The sequence below is a fragment of the Psittacula echo genome (genome assembly GCF_963264785.1).
Source record: "Psittacula echo genome assembly, chromosome: 4".
In the NCBI taxonomy this organism is placed as follows: domain Eukaryota; kingdom Metazoa; phylum Chordata; class Aves; order Psittaciformes; family Psittacidae; genus Psittacula; species Psittacula echo.
Window position 1 is genome coordinate 118,589,470 of NC_137738.1, and position 12,262 is coordinate 118,601,731.

The 12,262-nt window shown below is 52.7% G+C and overlaps 1 protein-coding gene across 2 annotated transcripts in view; it reads left to right on the forward strand.

The window, feature by feature from the left end:
- Positions 1-596: 596 nt before the first annotated feature.
- The window catches only part of BCL11A (BCL11 transcription factor A), a gene marked incomplete at its 3' end in the record, with an annotated part of 72,989 nt that continues 61,323 nt past the window's right edge, over positions 597-12,262 (forward strand). For both annotated transcript variants that reach the window (XM_080616513.1, XM_080616512.1), the window contains exons 1-2: positions 597-934; positions 6,424-6,753. In XM_080616513.1, the coding sequence (XP_080472639.1) occupies positions 880-934; positions 6,424-6,753 (385 nt within the window). In that variant the 5' untranslated portion in view covers positions 597-879. The remainder of the gene's footprint in view (positions 935-6,423; positions 6,754-12,262) is intronic.

Below are 12,262 nucleotides of genomic sequence, written 5' to 3' on the forward strand. Positions count from 1 at the left end.
TGGGTGGTCTCCGGTCCTACCTGGCTCCCCCCAGCTCTCCCGCCGGCTCGGCGCATCCCGAGGCCAGCCTTGCCCCGCAGCCCTCCTGCTCCCGGCTCCGGCTTCACCGAGGCTTTTCCAGCGGGGAAGGGGGGGGGTTGTGTGTGTTTGTGTGCGCGCTCCTTCTCCCTTTTCCTCCCCTCTTTCCCCGCGTGTGCGTGTCCAACCCCCCCCTTCCCTCGCCTCTCTCCCGCTCCTCCGCGGCCACTCGCGGCTCCGGCCGCCGCCGCCGCCCCCCCGGCCCCTCTCGGCAGCGTGCGCCGGGCGGCCGGTGCAAACCCCAACCCCCCCCCCCCATTGCGCCCCCTCCCCTCTCCCCCCTGCGATCACTGTCCATTGGCTTGTCCTGCTCTCTTTTTCATGTCCAGCCCCTGATGAGTGTCCATTGGTGTTGCCTTCGCCTTCCCTCCTCCCCTCTCCCCGGCTTGCCCTGCCCATGTTTTGTATGTCTCTGTCCATCCAGGCTCCTGACGTTCAAGTTCGCAGGGACGTCACGTCCGCACTTGAACTTGCAGCTCAGGGGGGCTTTTGCCATTTTTTTCATCTCTCTCTCTCCTTCTCTCCCTCTCTCTTCCTCTCTCTCTCCTCTTTTTTTTTTTTTTTTTTTTCCTTTTTCCTTGCACAAAAAAAAAAAAAAAAAAAAAAAAGAAAAAAAAAAAAAAGCCATGACTGCTATCCCACAATTCATCTTCCCTGCGCCATCTTTGTATTATTTCTAATTTATTTTGGATGTCAAAAGACATTGATGAAGATATTTTCTCTGGAGTCTCCTTCCTCTCTAACCCGTCTCTCCCGATGTGAACCGAGCGACTCACAAGCCACCGAAGCCACCAACCCACCATGTCGCGCCGCAAGCAAGGCAAACCCCAGCACTTAAGCAAACGGGAATTTTCACGTAAGTAACGCGGAGAGCAATTTAATTTCATTTGCATTTCATGGGTTTAATTTAATTTTTTTTTTAAATTCGAGAGCGGGAGGAAAACGGGAGAAAAAAGAAAAGGGGGGGAAAAAAAAGAAAAGTGGGAGCGAGTGAGCGGCTCGGGTTTGAAATGAACTCAGCGCGGCGCGGGGTTCGCGGCATTCCGCTTAATTTCTCCGTCTCTCATTTAATCACCTTGATCACTTTTCTTCCCTCTCCGCTCCGTGCCTCTCGCCCGCCGGCGCGCACTCCTTCCCTCCCTCCTTCCCTCCCTCCGCTCCGCTCTCCTCCCGCTCTTTGGCGGCAAGAGCGGGCGGCTCTCGCCCGGGCACCGGTAACGCTGCGAGCGGGGCAGCACCGCTCCAAAGTGGGAACGAATCCCAGCGGGAGCGGCGGACACCGCGGCCGGGCGGGAACGGAGCGCAGCGGAGCGGCGGTGGCAGAAAGTCCGGCGGCCGGAGCCCCGCGCCGCTCCCGCCCGCTCACCCCGTCCCCTCGCCCGCCCCGCAGCACCCTCCGAGCCGCAGCCGAGCCCACAGCCAGGTCGGGCCGTTCTCCCCTTTTGTCTCCGCGCTGCTCGTCCGTGCGGGGCTCCGCGCCTCGACCTCGCCCCGGTTCGGGCTGGGGCTGGGGTTGGGGTTGGAGGCGGGGGGAGAAGCACCGGAGAGCCGAGGAGCCGGGAGCTGTGCAGCGCCGGGAAAAGGGATGGAGGGATTCCCTGCTCGCCCTCGCTTCGCGTTCTCCCGCTTCTTCGCTTACTATTTTTTGGAAGATTTTCAAAAAGAAAAAAAAAAAAAAAAAAAAAAGAAAAAAAAAAAAAAAAAGAAGTGGAAGTGGATTTTGATTGGGAAAAATCTCGTGTCTGAATGTTTACAAGCACCGCGTGTGCGGGGAGCCTCCTGCCAACAAACACAGGCGAGAGCGAGCCCGAGCTCAGCACACACGCACTCATCCTCATCCCCTCAACCCCAACCAACGGCCCTTCCTCGCCGCCGCGGTTCAACCCCCGACCCGAACCCGCTCTCTCCGGGAGAGGGGGGGAGAATCCCTCCCCCCCCCAAAAAAAAAACCCCGAGCTCCGTCCGCACCGTTCGCAACACAAAAAAACTCTTGCGGCTCCGCTCCCTCCCTCCTTTCCCTCCCTGCCTTCCTCCCGCCGCCGCCACACACACCAGGGCGAGATGCGAGATAAGCGGGAGCGCTCTTTGCACAACAAAAGGCAACTCGAGCTGGAAAGGTTTGGGGCGAGGGGGGTGGGAAGGAAAGGAGGAAAGGAGAATTCCCCTTTTCCTCGGGATGAGCCTGGGGGGGGGAAGGGGGAATCGCTGCATGCTTCTCGCTGCTTCCCCCCCCCTCCTTCTCCTCTTGTATTTTCCTCTTTCTTTTCTCTTTTCCCCCATTACTCCCGGCGGGTTTTGTTCCCTCCCAGGGATGGCAGAAAAACCCAGGGCGATTTCTTCCTGCCGGCGCTGCCCGGCTCCCGCTTCTCTTCGCGAAGAAAAACACCCCATAAACTTTGCGATGTGGCCGTGTTCCCCCTTCCTACCCAGCCCTTTACAGCCGGGGCCACACCGACCCCTTGCCCCGAGGTTTCCCCACACCCGGGGGGGGATCGGGGGGCTCATTCCTTCCCCCCCCCGTTGTTTTCTCCTTCTTTCCCCTCCACTTCTCGAGGTTTTGATTCCTTTTGCATGGGCCAGCGCTGCGTTGCGGTTTCATCACCCCCGGCACGGTTTTGGGGGTGCGACTCCCCCATCCCAAAGTGGGGTCCGGAGGGGGGGGTGTCTTTTTCCCGCAACCGGCGTGGAAGGGGATGTGGGAAAAGGGGATCACAAGGGGGATGAGGGGAATGGGGGGGACGTGGGCAACGACCCGCATCAGGAACATGCGGGATCCCCGCGGTTCTCTTCCGCCGAGACACCCGCGGGCCGGCGCGGAGTTTCCGCACGTGTGGGGTGGGAGCGGCGGCGGGGATGAGGATTGGGGGGGGCGGCGAGAAGCGCTTCAGGGATAGGGAAGGGAAAGGGAAAAAGGGGGGGGGATGTGGGCCGGGATATGGAGGTAAAGGGGGGGTGTGTGTGTGTGGAGGGAAGGGAAGGGGAGGCCGGGCTGGGGGAGCGGAGAGCCAGGGGGATGCGGTACCGGGGCCGCCTGCGTGCCCGTTTCTGTCGCTAGGAGGCACAGCGAGATCAAACAACCGGGCAGCCTCGCGAACTTGAACCTGGCCGGTTCCTCCGTTGCTTCCCGGCCGGCAACCCCCCCCCCCCCGCCTCTCCTCCTCCTTCTTTTTCCCCGCTTTCTATTCCACCCTTCTTCTTCTTCTTCTTTGTTCTTAATTTAGCGCGGAGTTTCCTTGCTCCGGTGATGCTTGTGGTCCCCCTCTTCGGGTCTTCATCCTCGCTCTGTAACATGGTGGTGGTTCCTATTGTACCCCCAAGTCCCTGTTTTTCCTTGGATAGCATGATGCCAGGACACAAACTTGGGATTAAACAGCTTGTTCTCCATCATTCCCACAGTACCATGCGGGGAAATGCGCTGCCGGGGCATTTCCCCGCATGGTACCGTGGTATCCCCCCTCCCTTTACTCCATCCCCCCTTGTACCTCCTTTCTCCCGATACTCCCAAATCCATCCCGCTTTTGCCAGAGAAACGGTTGTTTTGGTGACTGAGGGAGAAGAAGCTGAAAAGACACGTCGGTGGGGGAAAAAAAAAGGGCATTTTGCATGAAAAATACGGATGGATGATTAGGGACCCAGGCAGGGAATTGCGATGGCCCCAGAATTCAAACAGACTCAGTGTTGAGACCAGATGAATTGTATCCCGGCGTTCCAAATGTTATATTTTGTTATAAAAGTAGCAATAATAATAAAAACATCATTTTTTTTTTGGGGGGGGGGGTGGGTTTGCATCAGGAGCCAAGTGTTTAGCACGGTGCCAGCCGTCTTTTTCCCAGACATTAGTATGTATAATTCTTGTTAATTAGCAATAATTTACGTTAAGAGCAGAGAAAACGTTGAGGTTACAGCTTTTATATCTGTACATTTGATCGTCTTGTTATTTCCAAGAACTTTGCCTCCTATAAAATTAATTAGGTGAAATGTGGAGGTGTAATCAGCAACCTCGGAATTACCGCTCCGTTTCCTGGTTCTGATTGTAAATCAGCCCCGCCGTCGGTGCAGACTTTTAAGCAAAGTCCTGTTTTGGTTTTAGCTCTTACTTTTTAACTGCCTGGTGTCGAAGCAGCGGGTTACCTTCCCCTGCTAAATAATACTGACAGCGTCAGGAAGAAATCAGGCCGCGGGAAAACATTATAATTGAGTCATGATTATGCAGAGCTCCTCGCTAAGCCAGTGGTAAGGGGAATCCGGGTTATTCCTTGTGCTGCGGAGAGTTGGTGGAGCTGGAAGTTGCCTTGTGCGAAATACCTTTTGTCTGCCGGCGTGCAGCGAGGCTGGAATTAAGTCCTTTGCAGTCGTTTTCCCTCCCTCGCTCCGAACGCAAGGCAAGGAGGGAAAACGCCGTGCCCGGCGATCCCGCAAGGAACACCCTGCTCCTCTCCCGGCTTCCCGGAACGTGTGCCTCTTCCCCTTGTCGCTCTGCTGAGTTGAGAGAAGAAAACCCCGGCGATGGAGACATTGTTTTTATTAATACGAGTGTAACCTTCATATTCCTGTGGTTGACCTTACGTTAAATTAGAAGTAGTACCAGAGGCAAGGGATGATGGGCTCGGATCCCCGTGTCCTACTTGGGGCTGAGGTACGGCGAGGTAGCGTGCTCTTTCAGTATTATTTTACACGGCACAACTGGGAGCTACTCCAGATCTTCCTCCTCAATATTGAGCCGAGGAAGGGTTGGAATAAATTTAACCTGAGTTCAGTGGATTTTTTGCACTTTATCAAAATCAGTTCCAATATCGCGCAGTCAAATTAAAATCTATTTTTTGATTCTCTGTGGCTTTAAGTTCATTAAATGGGAGATTGGCAGCCAGCTAAAGAAGGTCAGGCTGATTAACTGTTTAGGAGGTGTATTCCAGCTCTCTCGCTGTTACCTGGCGCTGTTTTGAGGTGGGTTGGATTTGTAGTCCCCTCTCCCTCTGCTCGCTGCTGTTAACGTGTTGTATTGCACACAGAGAGCAACACCAACACGCTCCTGGTACCTGGGATTTTTTCCCTCATGGAAAGCAATAGGGATGGAGACTGCGCTCCGATTTCCAGGGTGTTTCTCTGCAAACTTAACCCCCCAAAATAAATAACCCAACAGAAAAGAGCCGCGTCTGCCTCATTAGAGCATCCGTTGCCGATCCCATGAGCACAAACAGCTTTGTAACGAAGCTTTTTGGAGCTCATTCAGGAAAGCTGTCAACTTTGACAACATTAGGCAAAGGTATTTCGAGTTTAGAGAAGGGCCTTCGCGCTGCTGCGAGGAAATGAGGCAGGCACTTGGCCACGCTCATTTTTACATGCTGAAGGCCACCGGTGCTGAGATAATTTAAGCATTCCTTTATTTCAGCAGGAAAAAGAGGCAAGAAACTACGAATTGCCTTCTTAAGCGCTAAAAAATATCCCACCTGGACAATAGCTTTAGGTGGACTTGGTGGTGAATTTGGTATTCGTTTGGGGAGCAGCTGAGGAGTGCGAGGTGCCTCCCCCTGCCCTGCAGGCGCTTCTGCTGCCCTTGCTGTTTATCACTCTGGTTTCTGCCATCCATCTATTCTGTATTTATTTGTCTCATCCCTTCCCTACCCCCCCGTAAATAACTCCTGGCTTTTGGGATCTTACATTTGGAAGCTGCAGAGGGGCTGTTGGAGGGATGGCGGCACCAATACCTACGTATAACGTAGGCGCGTGCGTTACGAGGGCTGCGCGTTCCCCGTGTGTTGGTGCCGGCGCGTGGCTCTCCCTCCTTTCTCTTACACACACCAACACACGTGCTGCTTGCCCGGCCTGCGTTGGGAGCCTGTGGTATCTCTGTATTAAAACACCTTTTGTCTGCACCCGTGTAGGTCAGGCTGCTGGGTTTTACAAAGTGGGTCTAGGCTGGTGGGAAACACACACCCGTGAGAGCGCGTGCAGTGCTTTGAGCATGGAATTCATATACATACATAATACACCCAGCAATAAAGCGCCGTGTTTGTGTCTCCTCGTAGCACCACAAGAGTTTTGCAGTGTATTCTTGCAGCCTCTTTATTTAATCTGAGCCCTGAATTGTTCGATCAAGCCAGGTTTGTTCTCATGCAGAGGGAGAGGCAGTGCTGGCTCCCCGAGTTGTGCCTGCCGCAGCTGTAAAACCCCTTCCCTGTATCCGCTGAATCCAGCTCCCCGCTGCCGTGCTAATGGCTGTGTTGCATGGGTTTAGCTGGGAGATGGAGGTGGTGAGCAGGGTGTAATATTCTGGAGGAGGAAGGGGCTCGGTGCCTTTTCCCCTCGAGAGCTCTAATGATTCTCCTTTTGTTTCTCAAACTGCAGCCGAACCTCTTGAAGCCATTCTCACTGATGACGAACCTGAACATGGCACATTGGGAGCTCCGGAAGGGGACCACGACCTCCTCACTTGTGGCCAGTGTCAGATGAACTTTCCGTTGGGGGACATTCTTGTTTTTATTGAGCACAAACGGAAACAATGCAATGGCAGTCTCTGCTTAGAGAAGGCTGTGGATAAGCCACCTTCACCCTCACCAAGTGAGCTGAAAAAAGCATCCAATCCCGTGGAGGTTGGCATCCAGGTTACGCCAGAGGATGACGATTGTTTATCAACGTCATCTAGAGGAATTTGCCCTAAACAGGAACATATAGCAGGTAAATTAAAGCAAGGAGAAGCGTTTGCGAGTTCGTTTCCGTTTCAGTTGCCAACGTAAGCGTTGTTCGCAGTTGTCAAACTGCCGGTGTCTGTCTCTCTGTTCTGCTCGACGTGTTCAATACCCTGCCTTTGGGTTAGTGGGGAGCCGGTATTCCCTAGTGCCTGCGCAGAGGCAGGAGCAACAGGCACGTGCCGTGCCAGCCGGTGGTTCTAGTGGCATTGTTTGAGGCTGCTCTCGTGATGTGCCTGTGTTGTAGTCACCGTCTCCCGGTGCCTCGCCTGCCGGGGAGGAGGTTTCGGAGCCGGCTGTGCCATCCAGCGAGGAGCTTCCGAGCCTTTGGCAAAGGCAGGGGTTGAAAGAGTTAACCGAGCATCAGCCAGCCTTTGGTTCCATATTGGCTGTCAGCAGCGTATGGACTGTAATTAAACACAGCCCCATGGCAAAGTGACACCACCGACCTTGACTTTAAGATGCCATTTTCGACTGGCCAGGCCAGAGTAGAGAGGGCAGTTGCTGAAGCGCACAGACGGGCTTATTCGGAAAGTTTAAGGGCATGTTGGATATTTCAAAAGGTTGGTTTGACAGGAAGGGCTGCTCTCTGCAGCCTGCCTCCTCAGCCTGATGATAAATGCTTCGCCGTGCTCTCCCTTGTCTCTGATGTGGTTTTGACAGATGTATCTTGATTTTGTTTGCGGTTTACACAACCACATGTCAGCCGTACAAGTGTCCGAGGCACCGCTCTGGTTTGTGCAACAGAACGATGCGAAATGTGATTTAAAAAAATAGCAACCACAAAAAAAAAATGAGGGTAAATCATTCCATTTCTGAGCGTGATTTTGAGTCCTTTCCTTTAAACCTGAGAGCCGTTTCGCCGCGCAGGTATTTTCACATGGGAGGTTAGGAAAACCCAGAGCGTTCTGCGTGAAAGGAAACCCCAGAGCCCTGGCAGTGTAACAGGACACGCTCTGCTTTGAGAACCCTGCTAGTAAACAGCAGTCCTGCCCGTTCGCAGCGAGCGTTGCAAATCACTTCAGACCGCGCCACTGCTACCGGGTGAAGGAGGCGAGACCGCATCCTATCCACAGCAGCAAACACCCCATCCAGTCCCAAACTCCCCTTCCCAGTGAGGTGTGGGATGTGGCACGGCCGGTCCCTGCCTTTGGGGAGCCCACAGGACCGCTGAGGGTTGTCAGAGGCGCGGTACATCAGCATCCCATGATGGGCTGGAGCTTGTCTTGGGCTTGCTTTGGCCACAGAGTTAAACCATAATTGGGCAGTAGGCGAGGGGAGGTTTCAGTGCGATGCTCCCGCAGCCTCTCTGGCCTCCGAACTGGGCATCAAATCGTGTTGGGAGCGATGCAGCTCTGGAGGCTTTGTGGTGGCAGCGAGTATGCATCCGTGTATATGCACATGTATATATGCAAAGGCATGTGCGCGTACACACATACGTCATACGAATGAGTATATACTAGTTCTGCAGGGTGATAGGTACTGCTTTGAGTACTTGTTTAAGAGGAGCCAGGAGCTCAGCTACTGCTGAGCCACATTTTGAATGAGACACAAAAAAACCACCCCAAGAATCCCTCCTATTGCCCATCCCAGCCAGATCCGACGGAAAGCGAGAGCCGAGGCGCGGGCCATGATTAAAGAAGCGGGGTCCTGGCGGAAGGGATTTGTAGTCTTCCGAGCTCTGGAGCCATCCTAAATCACCAAATATGGAGGAGCAGCAGCGTGATGTAACGCTGTATTTACGCACGGCGCCGCTCCGCTGAGCAGACAAAACACAGTGTCTGTCAAGCAGGAATGAAGCACGCTCTCCTCCCGTGGTCCCGGGGCGGTCCCTCGGCCGCAGGGATGGGAAGCCCTATTGCTCTGGTGGTGCTTGGCACATGAGGCTTGGCCAAATCACTCTTTGGTGATGGGAAGGGAGAAGGGTTTGATGTCGTGGTGCTGTTAGTTCAGAAGAGGCTGTGGTTTTAACGGACTTTAATGGTTCGGTGAGCAGTGGGTATGGAGGGGTGCACAGCGGCCTCATCCTGCTCGCTCTTGCACGTGGGGATGGGCTTCGCTCTGCAGGTGATGTGCAGGAAGGTCCACTGTGCAAACCACGAGTGCTGTTGTGAGTAGAGATGGAGCTGTGTTGTCCAGGCATCTCCCACCCTGAGTTTTCTATGGGGTGGTACCCATGGATGGGATGTCCAGGAGTGCATGTCTTTGGCATCACCCCTCTTGGGATCGAGCTGATGGGCACTGGGGTCCCCTGATTGTTCCCAGTGGTGGGACATGCAGTGGGAAGGAACACCAGGAGTTACATGTTATTGCACTGTCCCTCTCCTTCGTGTTTTCATCTCCCTTTTCACTTGGATGAGTTGAGCTCACCGAGAAGCACGGCGATGGCTGGAGTAACCCGTTGCCTGTAGCTGGGAGTTGGGGGGTCTGGCAGTAATATTCCAAGTGAGGGTCTGGGATTTGAGCTGTGGAGTTCAGGTTCCTGGAAGGCCCCTGCTGTGAACCTCAGGCGCTTCCAGCTTCGGTCTTTTATATCTGATTTCTGTGCGAGAATGCAAAGTGCAAAAAGACAGATAGGAGTAATTAAAACCCATAAAGGACAGAGGCTGCCTATAGGAAAATACACAGGACTTGAGGGAACTGATTCTTTCTCATAAGAGACCTGAAAACACGCATTGTAGAAACACCCCCAAATCAGTTGTTAGGCTGAAAGGAGTGCTGTGGGTTAGCACTGGACACAGAGGTGCTGCGGGTGCAGCTGTGTACTCAGTAAGTTGGTGTGTCTCACTAAAACACCATCTGAATACAAGCAGTGCTTAAGGATCACCTCACCTAAAGACAAGGAAAGAGGCAGAAATGGTGTCTGTTTAAACCAGCGATGGGCTGCTCTTTATCCCCACAGTTTTCCAGAGACTGGGATGAGCCGGAGAACTTCCATGTGTGTTATGTGTGTGTGTGTGCGTGCAACCTGTGCAGTAGCTGCGAGATCATCGGCGCAGGAACGCGTCTCTGCCTCTTCCATGTGGGTGTCAGCCTGCGCGTCGCTGTAAAACCTTGAGTGATGCTGATCCAGCGCGAGAGCTGAAATGTCATAAATTGAACTGGAAATTAATAGGAGATGTGGTGCGGGTCCAACGAGGCAGCTTTCATCAATATGTATGTCAAAGCCTCACCACCAGATACCGGCAGCCCGTGATTTGCAGTGAGTGCAGCGGCAGGGCTTGAGTTCCCCGCTCTCGTGTTTTACAGGAGGGGGAAATATGAAGTGAAGTATCTGGAGATCAGCGCGTGTAAAATTGCTGCTCACTTATTGAAGAGGCTGGAGAATTATTTATCGTGTGCCCGGTGGCAGGCTTTAGCAGTTTGTTGAATGTACAAATCCGAGGGAATTAATGAAAGGTTGTGGGGGTTTTGTTTTGGGCGAGGAAGGAGCTGAAATGCTTCTTGGATGCAGTTGGAGGAACACTTTGGAGCGCTGCTGCGTATTCCCCTTCATAACGCCGAGTGTGCGTCCGCGGATGCTGTATTTACTGTACAAAGAGGGGAGGAGGAGGTCATTTTTACTGCTTGAATCCTTTATTCTCCAGCTGCTTGTGGCATTCAAATAGAATACGTGGGAAAACAGCATCAGAACACCCTCTGCCTGCAGTAGCCAGGGCAGGGTGGATGGGATTTTGTACTGGATTTTGGGCGTTGATTTGATTATCGTGGTTCTCAGGAGGCAATGTCTCTGAGCTGAATTTGTCTTGGGCTGTTAGCAGTTGCCGTTAGGATTCTGGAGGTTGTAAATTGCGATTCCTTATCATTTGGTTTTGTTGTGGAGACAACAAATTGTTGGTGTCTGTTGAAGAGTTAGCGCTGCATCCGGACAATAAGATGAAAGCTTAAAATAAGGAGAGAAAAAAGAGGAATATGGCAATATTTTGGAGTCAAATCCTGCCTGCTTTCCCCATGCAAAGAAACGGAGAGCACAGGCTGGGTAAAACACTCGCAGGCAGGAGGAATAGTGTGGGTGCTGAGATTGGGAGCCCCGTGTATTTGTAAATAAGGCAGGGAAAGGTTGTGAACCGGCAGCTCGGCTGTTTTGTCGCAGGACAATGTCAGAGCGGCTCTTTCTAAGACAAATTGTAAATAGAAGTGTCACGATGATTGCATGATTGAGCTCTCGAAGTGTCTTGCAATTGTTGGCATTGTCAGAAGACTTTTGAAAGCTTAATTAAAGGCGGTGGCCTGCGCCGCGGTGAAATTCACTTCTCGGGCAGGGGAAAAGTGGGAGAGATGCCGGGGATCCCAAAGCTGCTCCGATGCTGCTCGTGTGGGGACACAGGGAGAAGCCAGTGGAGTCTCTTTGCCTTTTATAAATAGCATTTTTTGGAGGAGCGGGCACGTGACACCACTACCATCCTCTGTACGAGGTAGGGATTGTGTTAGCGTTCCTATTCCCTGCTGCTGCAGCCGGTTAGTGTAAAAATGCCTCTTTATTGGAAACACAAATACGAGTTCACTCGAAGCACAGAACCAGGGTAGAAAGTTTTCCTCTGCTCTTGGGGAGCATCCAAGCATGGCGGTGCCTTGAATATTCCTGCTTTACTCTGTTTCCTCCAAATCAGATCTTCTGGTTGAGGGGATGAGCAATCTGCTTTGCATTCTTTCTCCTATTGTACGGGATGTTTTAATTGTGGAGCTCACCATGGGCAGAAGCATCGCTGCATCCAAAATGCTTGTGGTTGTCCTGGCACACGTTAAGCTTCGTATCTATCTCCAAAGGGGCACGTTAGCATCACGTGCCGAAAGCTTTGCAAAGAGACATAAGGCTCTGTGCAGCAAGTCCCCCCAACCAAGGCTGCGTGATGGAAACTGAGGCAGGGAGTAAATTAAGCACCTTCTAATTAGCCCAGTGGGAGAAGTAAAGTCTTCCCTAAACATTCCCATCATCTGGTAATGCCTCTTTTAAAGAGGAGGAGGCCTATTAGCATCACCTTGTCTTGTATATACAGCCCTCAGCCCACGAGCTCTTTCTTATTGCATCCAAATAATAAAGAGGCTTGTGAGGCAGCGTCTGGCCACGGGAGTTCAGCCTCCAGTTGTTTGCCTGCACACATCCTCATTATGGGCATTTTTGGGGACAAAATTCCCTTCAAGCTTTCCTCTGTTTTTACCTCCAATAGGACCAGCTTTGTGCAATAAAAGGCATTTAGCATCAAGCTGGACACGGCCTGGCACGTTGGCCGCTGGGCTTTTTTGGGTTTCTTTTTTAAGCTATCACTGAGGATCTCTCGTTACCTTTCTGCTTGTTGGGATTTTGGTTGGGTTGATGATGCTAGGGGGTGCTGTGAGTTGAGGGGGGTTTGTCTTCTCAGCCTGAATGCAGCTTCCATCCAGGAGGGCTCTATTTTATGTGTCAGCTTTGGGATATTGCACAAGTTCATAAAGTACACCGAGATCATATATTGTAGTCCATTAATACCTATGTATATGTATTCCTACTGGTAGCATGG